Genomic DNA, 24,490 nt, shown 5'->3' with positions numbered 1-24,490 from the left:
GAACCCTGACAAGTATTATTATGGAATCCTCGGATTTGTATTTTTGGCTCCACAGCTCCTGGAATTTCGCCCGCCCGAGCCTCATTAGATCCTGCCTGAGGCCAACGGTGAATGCAGCTCTGCGAGCCTCACCTGCTCCAATTCTAGGGTGGGCGAGACTGTAAAATTCCAGCCAGCAAGTCAGAGACTGAACATTTTGACTTAAATCAGGCTGATCATTTCATATCAAAGCCTGATGCTGAGTCAAAAGCGGGAATCAGTCTAGATTCAGGTGTTTCATTCGGCATTGCAGAAGATGGAGACCCTTTGGCCCATTGAGCCTGCTCTGCCATTCAATGAGATGATGGCCAATCATTTACCTGAGTGCCACTTCCTTGCACTATCTTGATGTCACTAGTCTCCAGAAACCTATTGATTTCGAACATGCTTGATGATTGAGCTCCCACATCTCACTGGATTAGAGAATTCCAAAGATTCACCACCCTCTGAATGAAGAAATTCCTTTTCTCATTTTAGTCTTAAATGGCTGGTCCCTTATTCTGAGACTATGTGCCCCTGGTTTTAGAGTCAGCATGATGTGGGAATGCCGGCGTTGGACTGGCGTAAACACAGTAAAAAGTCTGACAACACCAGGTTTAAGTCCAACCGATTTATTTGATAATACTCACAAGCTTTCGGAGTTTGCCCCTTCGTCAGGTGAGTGGAGAGTTCCAGTCTCAAACAGAGCATATAAAAGGCACACAAAGTTTACAGCATACTGATTAGAATGCGAGTCTTTACAGCTAACCTGCTATTCAAGTCTTAAAGATGCAGACAATGTGAGTGGAGATAGCACAGGCTAAAGAGATGTGTATTGTCTCCAGACAATGTTGTCTGGAGACAATACACATCTCTTTAGCCTGTGCTATCTCCACACACATTGTCTGCATCTTTAAGACTTGAATAGCAGGTTAGCTGTAAAGACTCGCATTCTAATCAGTATGCTGTAAACTTTGTGTGCCTTTTATATGCTCTGTTTGAGACTGGAACTCTCCACTCACCTGACGAAGGGGCAAACTCCGAAAGCTTGTGAGTATTATCAAATAAATCGGTTGGACTTAAACCTGGTGTTGTCAGACTTTTTACTGTGTTTAGAGTCAGCAGCCAGGGGAAACAGCCTGTCCACACCCACTCTCTCACACCCCGTAAGAATTTTGGAAGTAAAAGCTTGTTGCCTTTCCACTGCACTTTAAACAAAGTCACGGTTAGGAAAGTGAATTTGTACAGCAATGCAATCTTAAAAGCAACTTCAAATATCAGTGAAATGCAGGAGTAAGTCACTAAATGTCTTGGAGTATTGCTGAAAGAAAGAAAAAAACACCGGAATTCTACCTCCCTGTCTGCTACAGAAATCGGAGCAGGTGAGAAGCGGACAATAGAAAGGTTTGTTGACCTCAGGTGGAATTTTCTGGCCTCCCATCGATCAAAGCCAGAAAATCCCACTTATACTATCCAAGATTTCACTGATTAGGACAGCACTGTCTCTTCTTTACAGCAACACAACATTTCTGTACCATCAGCAACTGTACACATATTTCTACTACAGACATAGTTACAACATGATCCTGGGGATACATATCTCCAGAGTAAGTTTATTATTTTTGTGCATCTTCCCACTCATAAATCTTATAATTCATTTATACTATATTAAAAATGAATTTATATCACCCCTTTTGTAACTCCAGCATTTCATGGTTAATGAAGTACTTCTAAAGTGTGATCACTGCTGCCATATAGAATAATAGAATCCCTACGTGCAAAAGGAGGCCATTCAGCCCATCAAGGCCGCACCAACAACAATCCCAGCCAGGTCCTATCTCTGTAACCCCACGTATTCACCCTGCTAATTCCCCTGACTCTAAGGGGCAATTTAGCATGGCCAATCAACCCAATCTGCACATCTTTGGAGCATAGGAGGAAAGCAGAGCATCCAGAGGTGCGCAGGCATGGGGAGAGCGTGCAAACACCACACAGAAACACACCTGAGGCCAGAATTGAACCTAGGTCCCTGGCACTGTGAGGCAGCAGTGCTAACCACTGTGCCACCGTGTTGCTCCTTTATCAAACAGCAATAGGGAATCTTTTACACCCGTCTGAGAGGGCAGGCAGGGCCTGGCTTTAATGTTGCCTCTGAAAAGTAGCACCTCTGACAGCGCAGCGATCCCTCAGCACTGAACTGAAGTGCCAACCTAGGTTATTTGCTCAAGCAGCGGAGCTTGAGCTCAGGACGTGGTCTGTTAATTCAGGCATTGAGAAAAGGATGAGACTGAGTGACCAGTCCCTGTCAGGTAGAGGGTCGTTTATGCCAGAGTGCCCCCATAGGATAGAGAAATAAGGTGAAAACCAAAATCCTGTACTGAAAAGAAAGTAAATCTGCAGGAGTACAGAGTGACAAATAAATTAGCATTTGATCAATAATTCATCCATCCTACCTGAGTCGCTTGTAGTTGTTGTACACCTCTGTGACTGTGCTGTCTGTCACGGCTGGGTTGTCAATTATTGCCTGTACCTGTTTCAGTTTGTTATCGAGGCTCCCAATCTCAGAATTGTACTGATTTCCCACTTGAGCTGGCAGCTTTATGTTCACCAAGGCTTTGTGGCGAATATTTAAGGTGCGTAGTTGGTTATCCACAATCTGGAAACATGGGTGACACTGTTTGCAGTTTGGAAAGTCGGCGCAGTAGCCACGGATCCGCTGGCACTCATTACAACGCCGCCCTGTAAAGCCTGTGTGGCAGAGGCATTGCCCAGTGCTCTTGTCACATCGGCCAGACTCGCTACCACTCTGGTCGCAATCACATCCTATCAAGACAGCAAGTTCCAAAGAGGATTGGTTCTTGACATTCAATTAACATCATGCTACATCAATACTCAATCGTAACATCATCAAGACCAGATCAACATGATGGAGGGGAGGGGGAGGTTGTACTTTTCACAAAAATCATCAAAACTCCTTCCAATCTCCTACTTGCTCATTACACCCTCTAATATTTCTCTTTTTCACCCAACCCTTTAATTTTTAAATCCCTTGCTGTCTCTTTAGCAATATTAAACAGAATAGCATGGCCCAAATAACAAACATGGTTTAATTCCCAACTGGGGGTGGCACAGTGGTTAGCAGTGCTGCCTCACAATGCCAGGGACCTGGGTTCAATTCTGGCCTTGGATCACTATCTTTGTAGAGTTTGCACATTCTCCCTGTTTTTTCTCTGGCTGCTCCGGTTTCCTCCCACACTCCAAAGATGTGTGCATTAGGTTGATTGGCCATGCTAAGTTGATCCCAGTGTCAAGGGGATTAGCATGGTAAATATGTGGGGTTATGGGAAAAGGGCCTTGGTGGGATTGTGGTCGGTGCAGATTCAATGACCTGATGGCCTCAGTCTGCTCTGTAGGGATTCTATTCTATGACTTACATTTGCAAATGTTCCCCCTTTGTTCTATCTATTTTGGGGCCTTCAGGAGTGGGTAATGGGACAGGTAGTTGTCCCAACAGCCCCCTGGGCTCTGCTGCCACTTCTGAAACATTCTGTTAGCCGTCTGACCAAGATTCAACAATGTTACGAAATGCATTAGATGTGTTCTGTCAGCAACCTAGCATTAAAATACATATACAGTAAAACCCTGATTTTACGCACCCCAATTTAGCGTGAATTTGGATATAACGCGATGAATCATTGGACCCTTTTTTTCACTCTTTCTGGGGAACTGAAAAGTGTTTGGTTGCTGCAATCTAAGTCTAAAGTGAAAGTAATCTGTCTTAGAAAGAAATTGTGTACAGAAAACATTTGCTTCCCCCCTTGCTCAGTTCAGACAAAAGGGCTTATCACTTAGAAAAACACTACATTAGATAGTTGTTCAGTGGAGGAAGTACTTCACACTTAATGGACCATGGAAGTGTTTGTGTAAATAAACATTCCCACTGCCTGCTTTAAACTTGCCTGGACCTGCCAATCAAAAGATGTGTAAAAGTAAGTGAAGCGTGTAGTGATTGTATAAACAAACAGAGCTCTGACGGACGCCGAGATCGCCCGTCATGTAACTATAGCAGCCCAATTTAGCGCGACCCCACTTTTGTCGCAATAACATTTTATGGACCCCAACCATCGCGTTATAACGGTGCTATATTTGGAGGGTGTATTTAAATGATTGTTTAATGGCACGTTTGTTGTTTGGGCCATTCTATTCTGTTTAATATTGCTAAAGGGACAGCAAGGGATTTAAAAATTAAGGGTTGGGTGAAAAAGAGAAATATTAGAGTGCATAATGAGAAAGCAGGAAATTGGAAGGAGTCTTGATCATTTGTGTGAAAAATAACACCAATACAGATTTGATGGGCTAGGGGTTCCTGCTTATCTTTTCCCCCCTCATTCACAGCAATGAGGAGAATAATGGGTGATAGAATTTTACCAATGATTCCTATTAAATTGGGGATTCAAGTTTGAACTGCAGCTCTTAATCTAGACCCCTAGATGGAGCTCCTGTGCAGTCAAAAATAAACCAACAGGGGACACTTTCCAATGTTGAAGCCCAGACATGTTTGTGTCTACTAGTCTCACAACACCAGGTTAACGTCCAACAGGTTTATTTGGTAGCAAAAGCCACTACCTTTCAGAGCGCTTTAACCTGGTGTTGCGAGACTTCTTACTGTGTTTACCCCAGTCCAACACCAGCATCTCCACATTGTGTTGACTAGGCCAGTTTCCCAGTGGCTAACAGATAACTTAAGAAATGCAAGAAGAAAAGGATGAGAAACAGTTATTAGCTATGAAGACACTCCGAAGGGAATAAAATCGAGAGTTAAAATTATGACATCAGAGGTGCTGAGATGAACTTTGACAACACATTTTATCATCAACCAGAATTAAGAAGATTTAGAACAGTGAACTGGAGTGACAGAATACAAATATAACACAACACAAGAGAGAAATCTGAGTGATCAGCCAAGAACATAGGCCTAACCTTTATGACTTAAAATCTTGAATGTTGCACTTACCTTCTACATGACAGCAAATATTGGTGATGAGGGAATGGTATGTTAAATTATACAGAGAGTGAGAGGTGCAGGGTGTGGTGGGTATGGTATATGTGTTTATCATTGGCGGAATCCTTCCATTTGATCACCATTTTGGCAGTGATCTGCCTGTCTCTGCTTGACGTTTGCTTCTCTTCAAACTATAGGATTCTGTTTCAATCTCTCAGCACCTTCTGTCTATACTTGCTTTGGCTAGTCACAAGCTTGCTGTGTCTCTTTAGTTTCTTTTAATGTTTGATATTAATATCACCTCAGACATTTAGCTATCTCCTGTTTCCCTTTTAAACATCTAACAGTTTGTTCTCTACGCCCTTCCAATCCTGTTTTTGTGTGCACATGTGTGCACATGTATGGCTATATGTGCATAAATATTTATGTATGCATACCTGGATCTACATCTGAAGTGTTGTAACCTGCAAAGTTATGGACCAGGTGCTGGAAACTGGGATTAAAATGGTCAGCTAGTTGCTTTTTACCTTTCTTTGGCTGGTGCAGACATAATGTATCAATGGCCTCTTCCTGTGCTGTAATTTTTCTTTGGTTCTATGGTCTATGCACTCTGTATACTTCAATACAGAGGGTAGGTATAGACCATAGAACCATAGGTCAAAAATTGAGAAATGGATGGAGATCATAGGCCGAGGTACTTGAATTGATTAATATATAACACTCCAGTGTTCACCATTGAGGCTCCATAACAGTTTTTCCTGTTACTTCGTGTTAGATAAAGTAAGAAGGGCCTATTTCAAAAACTTACAGGAATTCAGAAGGATCTTTTAAAGTTTTTTTACTAATCACAAGTAGATTTTCATTAACACTGCAAATGAAGTTACGGTGAAATTTCCCTAGTCGCCACAATCTGGCACCTGTTCGGGTCAATGCACCTAACCAACACGTCTTTTGGACTGTGGGAAGATAGAGGCAACCCATACAAACATGGGGAGGATGTGCAATTTCCACACAGATAATGACCCAAGCTGGGAATCGAACCCAGGTACCTGGAGTTATGAGGTAGCAGTGCTAACCACTGTGCCACCATGCCAGAACAGGACAGTTAGACAAAAAGCTCTGAAGATGTTTCAGTCAGGGAAAATATATTTGTTTCCAATGAAAAAAGGCTTGCGATACTTACGTACACATTCTGTACCCAAATGGTAATAGTTGTCTGGACATTCTTGTAAATTTGCACCGTTGCATGTTCTTCCACTATTTGCTGTCCTGCAAGGACACTGTCCTGTGACCTGGTCAGAACAAGGTAGCAACATATCAGTATTCTGTTGCATCCTGCTTGGGTGAAAAGACCTCAAAAAGACGTCATGCACTTTCTTGGTATGAAGGCATACTGTAGGTATTGTGTGCAGGATGGCACTGAACATATCAGCAAGATGTTATCAAAGATCATCCAAGATAAAGCTGCTCTCAATCCCAAGAATAAAACTGTAGATTTCAACCCACATTGCCAGGGCACAAGCCCATGGATGTCAACTAAAGATTTCAGATCGTGTTAAGTAAGGTTCCTGTTAATGGGATGTTAAAGGTGCTATGTAAATGCCAGTTGCTGTTGGTGCTTAATTGAGTCACACTTGCATCGTATATTACATATCCTACACGCTCTAAAAGCTGAGATACAAATTATAGAAACATAGAAATTAGAAGCAGGAGTATGCCGTTCAGTCCTTGGAGTCTGCTCTGCCATGGTTGATCATCAAATTCAATATCCTGATCCTGCCTTCCCACCAATATCCCTTGATTCCTTTAGCTCCAAGAGCTATATTTAATTTCTTCTTGAAATCGCACAACATTTTGGCCTTAACTATTTTCTATGGTAGTAAATTCCACAGATTCCACCACTCTCTGGGTGAAGAAATTTCTCCTCACCTCAGTTCTGAATGGTTTACCCCTTATCCTCAATCTATGACCTCTAGTTCTGGACTATCCCATCATCAAGAACTTTCTTTCTGAATTATACCAGGGTATGAATAATCTGTTTAGTGGATCATATATCAAAACACATTTTAGGGAAATATATTGGTGTAAATTACATTTCATAGCTTTAAACCTATACCAAATGCATCTCAGTACCTTTGACGCAGTGGGTAGCATTCCTGTCTCTGAGCCAGAAGTTCTATGTTCAAATCCCAGCCCAGGACTTGATGGTCAAGGAAGGTGCTTTCATAACATGGACACAGGATGAGTATCAAAATCCTTCCAATGCACACCAGTGTCAGGCAGTAAGGGTGGGAGAGACTTCTGGACACCATGCTTGATGTGGAGTGGCACCCCTCCAGTTATAAGCCTCCGGCGACAGACTAGTAACCTATTCCAGGAAAAATCTCGCTATGGGAACAGCTGAAAGTCTGCCTTGTGTGGGAAGACGAGCAGCTTCAATGTGCAATGCCCCATGAAACCTCGGACTTACGTTCGTGACTCGCTTTCCTCTGCCTGAAAATATAGCCCCAGCCAAATCTGTAACTCCTTGCAAAAAAAACTTCACAAAATCGTTTCTGTTTCAGCACAATTCCACACTCAGCTGGCCTTGCAGAGACACCCACATCTTGTGAACAAATAATAAAAAAATCCAGAAAATTAATTAACAACAGGAAGGAGATAGAATGCTGCTGAATTTAACCATGGTTTTAGTTGGAATAGTTAGTAGCATTTTCAGTGATGCATACCGCGTCACAGCGCTGGCTGTAAGAGTTTCTGGAATCACAGCTACAAGGTTGACAGCCAATTCCTCTTCTCAAGTTCCAGTAGCCCTCGGCGCATCTGTCACAGTTTGAACCGATCACATTTGGTAGGCAATCACACTGGCCAGTGGTGGGATTACAGCTGCCACCATGTTGGACTCCCAGTCCATTGCATTTGCATCCTGAAAAATAAAGAAAATCCTCACAGTGTTCACCTGAGTATATCCTGTTCTTCTGACTTACACGCCAGATCTTTCTAGCTTATGCTGGGCATGATGTGTGTTGGGGGGGGTAGGGCGTTGGAAAATCAGACAGGGAGGAGGGGAACCTGATGGTGGCACAGAGCCTGCCTCATTTACTTTTTGAATATTATGTTTTGACACCAAGAAGGAGATGTCAGTTTTGGGGAATGGACCACTTTTAGCCTGTTTTGCTCAGTGCTGGCATCAAACATCCTGATATCTGTAACATAATTTTCCAAGTACAAATTACAACTCCCTCTGCTCTTTCTGAACTATGTGACAACTCAGAAGATTATCTGCTCCCTACTGAGATGTCAGCTGTGGCTCAGTGATGGCATTTTTGTCTCAATTTAGAAAAGTGTGGATTCAAGCCCCCAGACTGAGAAACTAGAGCGTGTAATTGAGCCTGATACTGGGGGAGAGCTGCGATAAAGGATACCAGCTACAGACACCATGGCACTGGCAAAATCCTGCAAAGGAACATGATTAAAATACATTTCTTAAAGGCACAGTATCATCACACGATGCATGGTCATAGCATTATGCTACTTTTTTTTGTTATATTTTAACTGTGTTCTTAAATAAATTTTGTTTGATAAAAGCTTCCCAGTGGGTCACTTGAATCATTCCTAGAGTGAAACACCTTATGCTTACCTGTACAAAATTCAAATGTAAAATTTAGGGTCTAGTCTAATTTCATAAAAGACCTTGGAGTTTCTAATCTGAGTCTTAACAATAGGTTTGGGGCATCCTGGAAACTGCAGTAAATGAAAACTTGACACTCTTATTTTTTATTGGTGTATTGGCAATATATTGGTGTAAAACATTCTTTATTAACACTGATTCGGATGCTATGTGGAATTCACTTACGAATGCAGGCGTCGATTGTTGTAGTATCACGTCGTGGGTTGCGATAGAAAGAGGGTTTGCATTTCTCACAGTTGTTTCCCATTGTGTTGTGCTGGCAGTCCTCACAAACTCCACCACTGATTCCTCCACTGGCTCGGTACACCTCGGGATCAAAGTGACACTTCTGGGAGTGGTTGTTACATTTGCACTCTGCAGGAGAAAGGATGAGATGCAAATTACAGGTAAAAGCTGCAACCAGATATGACATGAACGTACCAAACCATAAACAGAGTAGTGCATGAGATCTTTGTCGTTTCATCACCATGACCAGGAAACTATAATGCCGGAACAACATGCTTAGAAAGCCAAACTCTGATCAAAGGCCCTGCCAGTGTCTATAGTATCCCTCAGTCCAGAAATAGGCCATTTGGCCCTTTGAGTCTGAACCGACTCTCTGAAAGAGCATCCCACCCAATTTCACTTCTCTGCCCTATCTATGTAACCCTGCACATTTACCTAACCTACATAGTTTGGGACACAAAGGAACAACTTAACATGGCTACTCCACCCAACCTGTACATCTTTGGACTGTGGGAGGAGACAGGAGCACTTGGAGGAAACCCACGCAGACACAGGGAGAAGATGCAACTTCCACACAGACATTTGCTCAAGTCTGGAATCGAACCAGGATCCCTGCCTCTGTGAGGGAGTAGTGATAACTGTGCCACCATGCCTCCCCTACCTAAATAAGATTTGTTATCACCATTTACTTTCCAATACAAAATTATAGAAACATACAACATGATTTAACTGTATCCGTAACTGGAGTTTATAAGTGGACGATTTACAAATCTGTTCTCTCAGCATCTGCAATTCAAAAGGATGATTTTCCACTCATCAATTTTGTTAGCTGCAGATGTTTGTACCTGAATTCCAGATGTGCGCTCCTGGTGTGCAAAGTTTCACAACAGGAGCAAGAAGTTATAACATCACCCCTAAAGCAGGATATAAAGGACAAGAACACATTGGTGAGAGAAAAGGAACTAGTCAGGAGAATGTGTTAAGCATAGAACCAGGTGTTCAGTGGGAGGATGGGCTTGAGAGGGCCAACCATATAACCCCCGCCCCCATAGTCAAATATTCGATCCATGAGAGTATAGCCCGGCACTAGTCATCGGCATTGTTACCAGATGAACGATTAATGCTTGGCAATCTACTAACCCCTTTTAAAATACTCTCGGAAATCATTGCCACTCTCCTCTAAATCCGGGAAATTCTTCCTGGGGATCACACAAAACGGGGAGGCTAATTACTCACTTTTGCAAGGGTTGGTATTGTAATCATCAGCTGGCTTCCAGGGTCGGTCGTTATAGAAGCTCGCACACACCTCACAGTTCTTCCCTGCAGTATTGTGCTTGCAGACACATTGATCTTGAATCTAAAAGGAATGGACAATGCATCATTGACCACTTTAAAAATAAAAACAAGTAGCAGAGGTCAAATTCTGAAGTGGGCTGCTGCGTAGGTTTTTCAATTGTTTGAAAACATGTAAACTCCGTGGCAATATAAACTCATGGGCAGAATTTTCCACGATGTGGATGTGCCGGCGTTGGACTGGGGTAAACACAGTAAAAAGTCTGACAACACCAGGTTTTAGTCCAACCGATTTATTTGATAGTAAACTCACAAGGAGTCCCCTCGAAAGCTTGTGAATTCTCCACCCCAGAGTGCATTTTCCTGCATCTCGCTATTGGCCACCAGGGGGTTCTTCTGGTCCCATCCAACTTGATGGCGGTTTACATTCCTTGCCTGTTCTGTGGCGGGAGTCAACTTCAGTGGAACCGGAAAATTCTGCTGGTGGGAAGGGCTGGAGAATTCTCCCCATAAAGTGGAGCGTTGAACTGTTTGAGTCCACTTTGATTTGAATCATGTACTGGTTAGGGTCAGCCTCGTTATGCTCTACATTTTTATCAGTGTAATGCAAACTGAATGCCCTAGAATGGTGAGATAGTGGCATGAATTTCTAACTTTGAGAATTAAAGATAATGGGAATTACTTCTTGGAATAATTTTTACTCCCTAAATTGTTCTCACTCATGTCCTATTGTAAACAGACTGGAAGAATTTAATTTCAACTCATTGAATCAAAAAATCCCTGCAGTGCTGAAGGAGGCCATTCAGCCCATTGAGCCTACACCAACAGTGATCCCACCCAGGCCCTATCCCCATAACCCCACGTATTTGCCCTTTGACATTAAAGATCAATTTAGCATGACCAATCAACTTAATTCGCACATCTTTGGAATGTGGGAGGAAACCAGAGCACTTGGAGGAAGCCGACGCAGGCACAGGGAGAACATACAAACTCTACACAGACAGTCACCCAAGGCTGGAATCGAACCCACGCCCCTGAGGCAGAAGTGCTAACCACTGTGCCACCATTCTTCAATTTTCAAACAGCAACAATTTGCAATTATATGGTCTCTTCATTAACCCCAGAGACTCTGGAGAAGAAGAAAGGAGTGCATGCTGAGCCTGGCAGTGGGTCTTAGATGACGGCATTGAAAGCTTATGGAAGATGAGATTTTCAGCTAGTATTGCAAAGTGGAGAGAGAGCTAGAAGAGACGAGTATCTTCAGGAAAGCAGTTAAGCTGAGTAAAGCTCAAAATTGGTTGTGACAGGGATGCTCTGAAGGCTAGAATAAGAGAGGTGAAGGACATGGGAGAGGCATGAGGCTGGAAGAAGTTGCAGTGAGTTAGAGTTGTGGGGAGATTTATACGCAGGAACGAAGATTTTAAATCTGACACATTAGAGAATAGACAATGAGGTAATTTGAAACGAGCAACTGCTTGTTAAAGGAATTGTAACCCTACATTCAGGATTAACGTAATGCTGAGTTTGAACATTTGCCACACCCCCGACAGAATATTGATGTAGAAATCCTATAACATGAGTAAAAGGAGTAATTGATGCTATTAAAAAAATATGAAGGATAAGGTTTATGTTAACTTTCATAGGCTACAAATGGCATTTTAGGTGGAAGGGTGTTTCATATTCCTGTTCCTATACAATTCTCCATTCAATCTTATTTGTGCATCTCTGTGAATTTCCTTCCCAGTTCCAGTTTGTGACCCATGTGAATTTTCTGAAATAACATCCAATTAAATTGTTCTATCTATGAAAGCAAGGCAGCGATCAGCATTTTCAACAAAGGTGTACAGTAAAGATTGTCTGTAGCTTTTTTATTTAGTATCTTAGAGATTCTCACCATTTTTCTTGGTCCTTGTGGAGATTGCACAGAGTTGTCTTCTGAGGTGCAACGAGATGCATGTCCATTACAGAAGCAGCTACCTTGAACCTTCATGTCATACATAGCATAGAAGTGATTGACATTATGAAGCTCACGGGATAAAGTTGGCTTGTACAGTTTCACAAAATTAATCCTCAGGTTTGTAAATGGTGCCATGTCTAAAGGTGGAGAGAGACGATGCTTGTTTACTTAAAATACAGCAACAGTCTTGTGATTCTTCTGGATATGGTGAAACTATAATACATTTTAGATCATGACAGTGAATGCAAGTTTTGATGTATCACTGAATTATAGAATCCTATTGTATAGAAGAGACCCATCGAGCCTGCACTGACTTTCTGACAGAGTATCTTACCAGGCCCTCTCCCCCCGCCCTATCCCCATGACCCCACACATTTTCCATGGCTAATCCATCTTAACCTGCATATCTTGGGGCGCTAAAGGGCAATTGATCATGGCCAATCCATCTATCCTGTACATGGGACGACATGATGGCACAGTGGTTAACTGCCTCACAACTCCAGGAACCCTCGTTCAACTCTAGCCATGGGTCACTGTGTGGAGTTTGCATGTTCTCCCCATGTCTGCGTGGGTTTCCTCCAGGTGCTGCAGCTTCCTCCCACATTTCAAATTTAGCCATGCCTAACTGTCCCTCAGTGCCCCAAGATGTGTAGGTTTGATAGATTAACCGTGAGGTTACGAGGATAGGCAGTGGAAGACTGGTTGAGTAAGATATTCTATAGAGTTGGTGCAGCCTTGATGGGCTGAATGACTTCTTCGGCATTGTAGGGATTCTATGATTCAATGCTTTTTAGACTGTGGGAGGAAACCAGAGCACCCGGAGAAAACACACAACGACACGGGGAGAAAGCGCAAACTCCACACAATCACCCAAGATCGGTATCGAACCTGGATACCTGGTGCAGTGAGGCAACTGTGCTAATCACTGTGCCACCGTGCCATCCATGTTCACCTTGCCACCCACATCAAGTCATTAAGCAGAATGTACAAGTTCCTCACTCTAAGTGTACAAAACAAAACTGATTGTAAATATCTACAATAGTAGACATGTCCGGTGTACACCTCATTTTCTGTTAATATTTGTGTGTATATATCTATTCAGGAAGAGTAATGGTATGTTAGACAGCATCTCTGCCAATGCAAATATGATTAGGAATCCACTATTGATAAGTAGACATTCCAATTAGTCTACTGTATCCCTGTATGAAGGCATTATAAAACTCAAAGATCATTTAAAAGTTGAGAGATCATAAACATTAATTGGAAGTTTAAGGTCAAAGAAGTTCCTTACTGTTAATCTTGTCACTCTTGGTAGCACCGATATAATCAGTCAGCTTGAGTGGGTTAAATGCAAACTGCAATCAAAAATGGAAAGAAGGAACACAATATAAATGCTTTGTTTAAATAATGCTAGTTTTCATAGGTTGTAACTTAGCAAATACTCAGCAAAAAGAAGTGCTGATATGCCTGACGTTCAGCCCACTGATTTACATGCTGCAGCTCACACACCAGCAATGTGTTTCCCAGCTGAAAAAGGATGTGAATAGTTGGAAAGTACAATGAGAATCATGGCCGTACCTCGTCATTGGGTGCATTTTTATTCCGGGGCTGTACCTGACAGCGCACATCATCAAAGCTGCGAGGTTGCCCTGTTGGGATTTGAGGGAAGGAGGCAGAACAATCATCAGCAATGTACTGGTACGGTTTCCAGGTTTGACCAAAGTCTGTGGAGCGCTCAATCATCATGGCTGCTGGCCGTGGGGACTAAAGGTAAAAATAGATCAGAAAACATTAGAAACATTCTCCTCTCCATTAAAATAATTTGAGTTCAGAGTTGTAAGGATGAATATATTTGTGTCAAGATAAACAAGCTTATAATTTCTGATCATTGTGTCACACTCCTAGTCATTCCCTGAATTTATAGAATCCTACAGTGCAGAAGGAGACCATTCGGCCCATCGAGTCTGCACCGACCACAATCCCACCCAGGCCTACCCCATAACCCCATGCATTGCTAGTCCCCCTGATACTAAGGGGCAATTTAATATGGTCAATCAACCTAATCCGCACAACTTTGGAAGGAAAGTGGAGCACCTGGAGGAAACCCACGCCGATACGGGGAGAATGTGCAAACTCCACACAGACAATGACCCAAGCTTGGAATTGAACCTGGGTCCCTGGCGCTGTGAGGCAGCAGTGCTAACCACTGTGCCACCGTGCCACCCAAATTTGATTTGATTTGATTTATTGTTGTCACATGTATCAGGATACAGTGTAAAGTATTGTATCTTGAGCGTTATATAGACAAAAACATACCATTCATAAAGTGCACAGGGGAGAAGGAAAAGGAGAAGGTGCGGAATATAGTGTTGCAGTTACAGAAAGGGTGAAGAGAGGGATCAGCTTAATGTATAACAGGACCATTCAAAGTCTGAAGGCAGCAGGTAAGAAGCTGTTCTTGAGTTAGTTGGTACATGTTCCACGCTTTTGTATCCTTTTCCCAATGAGTATGCTATCTAGAGGTAGCCTGGCTAAATGAATCAAGAGATGCAACTGGGGACATTGACTCAGTCAGTGGCAGAAGAGGAAATCAGTGTAAGTCAAGGAAGGGACAGCATTGGTGGTGGCCTATAGCATATTACAAGTCAACTGTAACAAACAAGGGCACAAAGCAAAGACAGTGGACCAAAACACAACTGGAAATAGAATACGGAGTAACAGCAATAAATGGATGTGCATATTTAGCACTGTTCAGGAGGGTCAAAATTTTTGATTGCTATTATCTGAGCAGTGAACACAGAATTTAGAAACCATTGCTTTGAATTTCATGGATTTTCAGAGAAAATTACCTATCCTCTGCATTTCAGATATGTAAATGTTTTGACTGGGAGTGCAGCAATGTGAGAGTTGGATTCCTAAAGATCTGAGTTTGTCTCCCCATCTCAACTGACATTTGCACTTCAGCCTCTTCTAGCCAACGATGTAGGCCTAGAATGTCTGTTTGATGGGGAGCAAGTTGGTGACTCCTTACACCAAGATAATGTGAGAAACCTAATCAATAGCAATATCGATCAATTGCCTGCTATTGTTCCATCCTACTATCCTGCTGATGGCCATATAACTATAGGAAGAAAATAAACAGTAGAACACAAAACACCCACATGGCAAATATTTAAAGAGCGTGTCTTACCTTGAATCTTAGAAGAATATCATGAAGTTGAAATTTCCCTTCCATGTCTAGTTGTATATAGACTTGATCCTGATCTGTAAATATAGGGATCGAGACAGTGTCAGAAGATATCAATGAAATATATTACAGCACAGATGTCATTCACCCTATCTTTTCTGTATCAGCTCTGCCAGAATGATTTAAAACATATTCTCTCTGCCAACTTTCTTCCCTTGAACCTGTTTTATACAACAGTCTCTGCCATTCCCCATGGTAAATTATTCCATGTTAGACTAACCTAAAAAAAATAGTTTTCTTCACATTCTGAAGAATTTCAAATCGATGACTCCTCATCATAGACTCATAGGCCGGGATTTTCTAGCTTGCCTCGCCCATCGATGGACAGAGTGAGCCGGTAAAATCACGTGACAGCCGAAAATTTAGTATCACACCTGATTTCTCACCATCTTATGAGAGCCAGATTTCCAGCGTGGTCAGCCTCTCACTGGAAATGGGCGAGAGGCTGAATAAATTAAGGTAACTCATTCTAATGTTAATTTACATGTTTTGAGTGTGCCTGATGTTCAATCGTCTGGGCTCACTTGTCTTTATGGCCTTGTTGGGAGAGGTTCTCTGCGGCAAGGAAAACACCTGCTCCCCATGGACAGGGAACAGCCATGTTGGCCTTGCCGGTGGAGCCGGACGCCATTGAGGTCCCCCGGGAGGCTGAGAACAAAGAGGGGTGCCCCTTGGATGGTACCAGCCTGGCAGTACCACCCTAGCACTGCCAACCTGGCACCTTGGAAATGCCCTCTGGGCATCTTGGCACTGACCCTGAGAACAATCACCACCATCTCCCATTATACTCAGTGTGACTCCTGACTCCAGTTTTACTGAGGTTGCTTGATGCCACATTCAGTAATGTCAAGAGCATTCACTCTTATCTCACAAAGGAAATATTTTGTTCATTTTTGGACTCAAGATGTGATGAGTTCTAGAGTCAAGTGGCTCTGATGGAAGACTAACTAAGCATTAGTCAGCAAGTTATTGGTGATTAAATATTGCTTGATAGCACTGTCGATGACACTTCCTATCACTTTGCTGACAGTTGAGACTAGACTAATGGGATGATTGGTCTAGTCCTGCTTTTGATCTGTGCTTAATCCCATTGCTCTCTATTACTATAACATTCTCCAGCTCCAGAATCATGTGAGAAACCTCTGGCCAGCGGCTCCACTTTGAGGTCTCTCTGTGCTTTCCCTCTGCATCAGCAGCACCGAGATCTCCCAGTCAGCCTGTTGCCTGCAGCCCTGTGGATCCTCCCATTGGGCCTCCCCACCCCTATCATTAATTGAATGATGAAAACTGAGGCAGCCTGAGACTCCAACCAATGAATCCCAAATTTGGAGATTTCTTACTATTGACCCAATGATGCATTCATTCATCTGCCCAGCTAATTTTGCTCAGATTTCTTCTTATCTCACTGAACTTTATCTTTTCCAGTCAAAGCCTGTTTTATTTTTCAGTTGAGTGTGATGTCCTTGGAGGTGTGACATGTGTTGACAGTTTGCCTTAATTATTTAGGTGAGGCCAGAGGACCAATTTCTCTCAATCCACGAGCCTTCCTCCCTTAAATGCCAAGATTGCTCCCTGCAGCCATTTCCCATTTACAAACCAGCTCAAAATAATTTCTGGTCCATTGTTCAGATGCATTAGCCATTGAACTCACAGTGTGTCTGAGAATTATCAAAGTTCAGCCAATGATAGTGAGCAGGCTTTAATCTTTAGTATTCTAAATCATAATCTTACTTGGCAGTCTGATGCCTATCTATCCATTCCATAAGGAAATCCTCATGGGCTCTCACAGTTTCCAAGATGGTCAGTGAGTGCACTGTCTTGGAATCGTAAAACCATAGAATCCATGTAGTGCAGCAGGAGACCATTTGGCCCACCGAGTCTGCATTAACAACAATCCCACCTATGTTCTATCCCCGCAACCCCAAGTATTTACCCTGTTGACTCCCCCTGACACTAAGGGGCAACATAGCATGGCCAATCAACCTAATCCATTTATCTTTGAACATGACTTACAGTGGGATCTGATGTTACAGTATGGTGAAATCTAAACTAAATATTTGGAAGCTAAGCTAACAACATTGACCTTAAAGTTAATAAATTGTCTGCTACAGTGCAGGGCTTTGGAGTACTGCTGGCTATTCCAACAATTGCACCCACTTCAACATTATCTCAGTCTGATTCTGCTTCTCAACAGGGTCATTTTGGTGTGAGATTGTTAATATAGGAATATAACTCTATGAAAACACAATGCCTTATTCATTGCTCTCCTTAGATGAAATGAAGTGCTGATCTTACCATTTTCAGATTGCCACCAGCTCCTCAGTGCACCTGAAGAAACCACATTCTTAATCCGAAAGCTGTTTGTGAAATATACAGGATTGTATTCATTCCTAGAATCACAGACACAGCACTGCAGTACCTCCTGAGGCACAAAGGAAAAGCCATTTCAGTGGATTGTTTCACTTTTTATTTTTTTTTATTCCTGGCAGATGGTAAAAAAGACAAATGTTTTATTCAATCTTTATTGAGTTTTTTCCTTCAGCGAATATGATGTTGGCTCAGAATTGCTGTAATTTATGAACCATTAGTGCGCTAAAGTAAACAAGAATTGGTTTGTACTTTTAACCTGACGATCCTTGTATTACAGGAATGTTGCAACAGTCAAAGATGGGTTTGTGAGCTAGATTTTTATCCATACAAATTCTACAGTGCAGAAGGAGGCCATTCAGCCCATCAGGTCTGCATCAACCACAATCCAACCCAGGCCTTATCCCCATAACCCCATGCATTTATCTTAGCTAGTGCCCCTGACACTAAGGGGCAATTTAGGATAGCCAATCAACCTAATCTGCACATCTTTGGATTGCGGCAGAAAACTGGAGCACCCAGAGGAAACCCAAGCAGACATGGGGAGAATGTGCAAACTCCACGCAGACAGTGACCCGAGGCCGGAATTTGAACTCAGGCCCCTGATGCTGTGAGGCAGCAATGCTAACCACTGTGCCACTGTGCGGGTATTTTAAGTAGTTAACTGTTCATATTCTATATTCTTATTGGGGTGAGCCTATTCAGCATTTCACATGTCCCAGAGCTTTTATGGAAATCCTAATACTTAAGCAATATTATCATCAATGTGAAATTAAAGAATTATGCAGTCATCAATTATTCCAAATCATCTGCCCCAAACCTGATTAAATTAATGATACATTTTTAAAATATATTTGCATGGCTCCCAGAAAGTGTCTTTCTTCTGTACAACACACTTATGGCTTGCATATCATTTTTTGTGAAGTAATTTGGATGAACTCCCTCTGTGGATTTCCATCTTGCTTTGATGGAAAGGCTTATGTGCTCTGAGACCCCTTGAGAGATGCTGTTGGGAGCTCCTGGTAGGGTCACCCCTGGCAGCATGATTGAGGGATGGGGGGAGGGGAGTGGAGGGGTTTGGGAGGGGGTGAGGGGGAGGGAGTGGGGGTGCAGAATGGGTACCAGACAAAGTGCAATCCAAAAAATTCCTCAACTATAGAATGGGTGGAGGAAGCCTGTGCGTGTCTGCTTGGCTGCAAAGCTAAAGGAATGCCGCAACAGCAAGGTGGTTCCAGGTATCCTGTTTTAACACACCACCAAAATCTGGCCACCAACGTTTCGAGGTGGTATGGGCAATGATTGTGCCCAAAGGTGTCCTCATTAAACAAAGTCATGTGCGGTCAATTTACGAGTGTTGAGGTGATGAAGAATTGGTGACGGGGGAGGCCTGTGAACCTGAGGAGTAGCGAGTCAAGAGTCTTTACACAGACACAGATATAGGAGGTATTTGGACACCTGTATTCGGACAGAGGTGTCCTTAGGCAGCAGCATCCATGACTGGGCACTCCTCTTGAGGATGCCTCTTGCTCACCCCAAATGGGGAGGGGGCTAGAAAAAGTGCTCTAAACAGAGGCTAAGGAACCACCATCTACTGGTTCACCATCTTTTTTAGTCAAAAAAAATCTTACAAGTTCCTGTCAAGTTACGTTTGCTTATTGAGGATAGCTTGAAGAAAATATACAACCTTTGTTTTACTATTGCTCAGATGATGTTTTATTGAAAGTGAATTCCCACAAATGGGAGAGTAAGATACTGTGTGATTAGGAGGAGAACTTGGTAGTGATTAAAGGCTCGCTGTACCATATTTCTGATGTTTGTTTGAAGGCTGATGAGGCAATATTTGGTCCGGTTATTCGTGGATATACCCAGTCAATTTTCCCATTGCTGGGTAGATGCCACAGCTTGCTTAGCTACACGAGAAGACTTTGTTTTGGCACACGAGTATTCAGCATTACATTAATCAAATGGTCAGAGTTTATGCTCTTCACTGTGTTCACTTCTTAATGTCATGTGGAGTGAAACAAATCACGTAGATACTGGTATCTATGATAGTGGAAACCTTGAAAGGGGTTCAGATAAGATCGCCAACTTGGCATGTTTGAATGAGGATAATTACAAATCACTCAGCCTTCTTACTCGCATTTATATGTTAAACTCCACCATGGTTGAGGATGGGGATGCTTATGAAGACCCACCTTTAATTAAGAACAAAGAACAAGAAAAATACAGCACAGGAACAGGCCCTTCAGCCCTCCAAGCCTGCATCGATCATGATGCCTGCCTAAACTAAAGCCGTATGCACTCATGCAGTCTGTATCCTTCCATTCCCTTCCTATTCATGTATACGTCTAGTTGCCCCTTAAGTGCCACTATCATACCTGCTCCCACCACCTCTTTGGGCAGCGCGTTCCAGACATTCACCACCCTCTGTGTAAAAAACTTGCCTTGCACATCTCCTCTAAACTTTTCTCCACGCACCTTAAACCTACGTCCCTTAGTACTTGACTTTTCTACCCAAGGAAAGAGTATCTGACTATCCACTCTGTCCATGCCACTCATAATTTTATAAACCTCTGTCAGGTCACCCTCAATCTCTGCCGTTCCAGTGAGAACAAGCCAAGTTTATCCAATCTCTCCTCATAGCCAATACCCTCCAGACCAGGCAACATCCTGGTAAACCTCTTCTGTACCCTCTCCAAAGCATCCACATCCTCCCTGGACAGGTCCGCAATTTTCTAAATGAGGCCTAACTAAGGTTCTGCACAACTGCAGCATGATCAGCGAATTTTTTATATTCAATGCCCCAACCAGGGGAGGCAAGCATGCCATACGCCTTCTTGACTATATTACTAGCCTGATTGGACAGCAGCATTTTTCACTCGAAGTGATGCAGTTAGAGACTTGATCCATAAATTACCTGGGACCTTAGGGAGCTTATAGTTCTCTGTTACTTTCTCCATGGCTACTCTGTGGCCAATCTGAGTTGACATAGAATCAAAGAATCCCTGCAGTCAGAAGGAGGCCTTTCGGCCCATAGAGTATGCACCTATCTCTGTAACCCCATGTATTTACACTGCTAATCCTATAACAGTAAGGATTACATTTCTAATCCCATGACAGTGGCACTTTCAATCTATGTAACCTGCACATCTTTTGAGTGTGGGAGGAATCTGGAGCCCCCAGAGGAAGCCCAAGCAGAAATGGGAGAATGTGCAAACTCCCCACAGACAGTAATCCAAGGCCAAAATTGACTCAAGTCCATGGCGCTGTGAGGTACAATGCTAACAGCTGTGCCACCATGCTGCCCAATTCCCAATCAATCAGCAGCTTTTTCTCCTGTGGCATAAATTATGATCATTTGAAATTTGGCATTCTTGTGCTTGCCCTGATGAGTAGAATCTCTACAGTGCAGAAGGGGGCCATTCGACTCATCAAGTTTGCACTGACCATAATCCCACCATGGATCTATTCCCGTAACCCTGCATATTTACTCTGCTCACCCCTTGACAGTAGCGTTAATTTAGCATGACCAATCAACCTAACCTTCAGCTCTTTGGAATGTGGCTGGAAACTAGAGCACCTGGAGGAAACCCACATAGACATGGGGAGAATGTGAAAACTCCACACAGACACGGGGGAATGTGAAAACTCCATACAGACAGTGATCCGAGACTGGAATTAAACCTGGACCCTTGACCCTGTGAGGCAGCAGTACTAACCACTCTGCCACCGTGCCACCTCTAGTCAAGTGAGAATGTGGGCATCAATCCCATTACGTCTCTCATGCAAAGCAAGTTCTCTAACATTTGAGCTAATTCCCCGTGGCTACTCTGCGGCCTATCGAAGTTGATATCGAATTACAAGATGAAGGCCAGAATTCTCCAGCCCTTCACGTCCAACAGCTCACCCTGCCTGCAGGTTTTGTGGTGGTGGTGGGGGGGTGACATCAATGGGAATTCCCATTGACAGTGGGGGCACCAGAGAATCTCACTGCCAGCAAGCAGCATGCTGCCCTCCACCACCGAGAAGCACGCAGCTGGGAGGCCAGAGAATCTTGCCTCAAAGATTTCTGCGATGTGTCTGACTTTTCAACTAAATTTCAGTTTTGCTGACTATATGGTTGAGAATTGCAAACAGCAATTTCAGCCAGTTTTATTTCCAGACGGTCATGGTGAAATATATTGAATAAAGCTTAACCTTTGTCCTACAAAGTTAGTGGCAAGGCCATTTAAGCTTGCCACTCTATTTGACTTGTTTCCAATTAGAGTGATAGTCCCGCTGAAATCTATTTGTTCATTTTCTATAAAGCAACTTTGCCATGGGAGCAGTGAACTAGAGTGCCTCAGACAAGTAATTCTAATGCTCAACTTATCTCATACAATCCAATTTTCATAAAGCAATGTTGGGGCATTAGATGCTGAAGAGATTGAATGGGCTTACATTTGTTGACAAGCGGAGTGAAAAGTTAATCTGAGCCTTCTGTGAGGGTGCAATTGTTGCAAGTTTTTTTTACTGCAAAACCCATTCCATGCTCATATGCTGCCTCTTAGTTTTTGCCTTCTGAAGGGATCTACTTTGAGTGAGCCTAGTTTCTTATAGTGCAACAATGTCCACATTGAGCCTTGTAAGTCCTTTGTCGATAACATGTGTCATCAACAAGGTATCGACAAGGCCCGGGCACATGGTCCTTACGTTCCAATTTGCAATGCAAATGACTGCTTTCGTTGAGTCTCTCTTGCCTGGTGCACAGATTAGCAAAGACGTCTGAGAGATGACTATCCAAAGCAGACTATGATGAGACAACACTTAACTGACTGGGGTTTTGTTCAATTTGAGGAGGATGGTAGCTTTCTATTGAAATGTGATCATCGTTTCCACCTTCAGAAGTAACCTTTGGCACTTGTGCCCTGTGCCAGTTGAGCAAGAGATTACATATAATTGTTGCTTCCTGCATTGTGCCAACTTAACCATGGATCTGGAATGTCATCTCCAGAGGCAAGATACCAATTTCTTTCATCTGCTATTTGCGGTGATTTTCCTTTTAAGGGCAACACAACAGAGTCAGGGTCACCTGGCTTGGGATTCAGAGTGGGGAATCACTCCAGGGGAAGGAGTTTCACTTGGGCAGAGGTATTCTAGAATTAGCTGCAAACGTGCTGCTGCTCTACACTGTTAACAAATCTCTTGTTGTTCACTGATGACGTCTCTGAAAGTACATCATTATACTAGTCATAGAATCATTGAACCCCTACAGTGCAGAAGAGGCCATTTGGCCTATCGAGTCTGAACCATGTCTCCAATAGAGCATCACACCCGGGCCCTTACCCCTTCACCATCCACATAACCCTGCACATTTACCATGGCTAATCCATCTAATCTACACATTTTTGGACACTAAGGAGCAATTTACCATGGCTGATCCACCTAATCCGCACATCTTTGGACTGTGGGAGGGAACCAGAGCACCCGGAGGAAAGAAGGGGAGAAAGTGCAAATTTCACATAGTCACCCAAGGCCAGAATTGAACCCGAGTTACTGGTGCTGTGAGGCAGCAGAGCTAACCACTGTGCCACATAGTTCAACAAAATTTGGGAAGATTTTTTAAGTCACATCTCTCATAATCTATATGTGAATAACTACATCAAAATCAGCAAGAGTCAGGAGTAAGCTCAGTGGTCAGACCTAACCTACAGGATTTCTGTTGTCAGATGACTAACTTGAACCATGATGCCAGCATTTTAATGTCAGCTGTCTTCAGTTGCTTTTTTTATTTCATTTAGGGGACATGGGCATTGCTGGCTGACCAGCATTTATTGCCCATCCATAATTGCCCTTGTTCAGAGGGCAGTTGAGAGTTAAACACATTGCTGTGGCTCTGGAGTCACATGTAGGCCAGACAGGGTAAAGATGGCAGATTTCCTTCCCTAAAGGAAATTAGTGAACCAAACAGGGTCTTTCCCACAACCGATAATGGATTCATGGCCATCAATAGATTCTTAATTTCAGATATTTTTTACTGAATTTAAATTCCACCATCTGCCATGGCAGGATTCAAACCCGGGTCCCCAGAACATTAGTTGAGTTTCTGGATCAACCATCTAGCGATAATACCACTGGACCATTGCCTCCCGTAATTATATGACACTTGCAAACAGAAGCAGGATGGTGGAAATATTTCTTCTCTCCAACTGAGCCACTTTGAAACATATATTGTATTTTTTTCTGCATCCTGCGTAGGCTTAGATTTGCGTAGGCTTATGGTTTGAGTAAACCCTATTGCATCATGTTGCACTTTGATAGTCTTGTGTGATCAACCTGGCTGGAGAGTTATCCAAACAATACTCGACACGTAGTCACGGATCAAAAGGGCAGCTTCCTGGCTGCTGCAAGCCAATTTAACAGAAAATTGGCAATGTGGGGGTCTGAATTCTGTGCAGCTTTTTAGCAAATGTTGCAATTTTTCGTCAGGTGAACTTGTTGAAGGAATTCTCCATCAAAATGCGTATATGTGTTCTCAAATGTTCTCTAGCCAACACTGCCAATTTGACTGCGAAGGGCATTTCAGTAGGATACTTTCAATGAGGAGGCTAGCAATTATATGTAATTTATCATGCATTTAATCAATTGAGTTTCTCCCCTCAACCCAAAAGTTACTTCATACAAATTATCCAAAAATTTACAATAAACTCAACA

The 24,490-nt window shown here is 42.9% G+C and overlaps 1 protein-coding gene across 1 annotated transcript in view; it reads right to left on the bottom strand.

The window, feature by feature from the left end:
- lamb3 (laminin subunit beta 3) overlaps positions 1 to 24,490 on the bottom strand; it is a 47,414-nt gene that overhangs the window by 15,267 nt on the left and 7,657 nt on the right. Inside the window, exons 4-13 of the mRNA XM_080209703.1 lie at positions 17,726 to 17,852; positions 15,374 to 15,447; positions 13,762 to 13,947; positions 13,475 to 13,538; positions 12,121 to 12,320; positions 10,170 to 10,290; positions 8,874 to 9,062; positions 7,747 to 7,943; positions 6,204 to 6,312; positions 2,472 to 2,841 (exon numbers count right to left, since the gene is read on the bottom strand). Of these exons, the coding sequence (XP_080065829.1) occupies positions 2,472 to 2,841; positions 6,204 to 6,312; positions 7,747 to 7,943; positions 8,874 to 9,062; positions 10,170 to 10,290; positions 12,121 to 12,320; positions 13,475 to 13,538; positions 13,762 to 13,947; positions 15,374 to 15,447; positions 17,726 to 17,852 (1,637 nt within the window). The remainder of the gene's footprint in view (positions 1 to 2,471; positions 2,842 to 6,203; positions 6,313 to 7,746; positions 7,944 to 8,873; positions 9,063 to 10,169; positions 10,291 to 12,120; positions 12,321 to 13,474; positions 13,539 to 13,761; positions 13,948 to 15,373; positions 15,448 to 17,725; positions 17,853 to 24,490) is intronic.

This window comes from Carcharhinus amblyrhynchos, chromosome 22 (genome assembly GCF_965287045.1).
Source record: "Carcharhinus amblyrhynchos chromosome 22, sCarAmb.v2.hapA, whole genome shotgun sequence".
NCBI lineage: Eukaryota > Metazoa > Chordata > Chondrichthyes > Carcharhiniformes > Carcharhinidae > Carcharhinus > Carcharhinus amblyrhynchos.
This window is presented reverse-complemented; position numbering and strand designations above follow the sequence as displayed.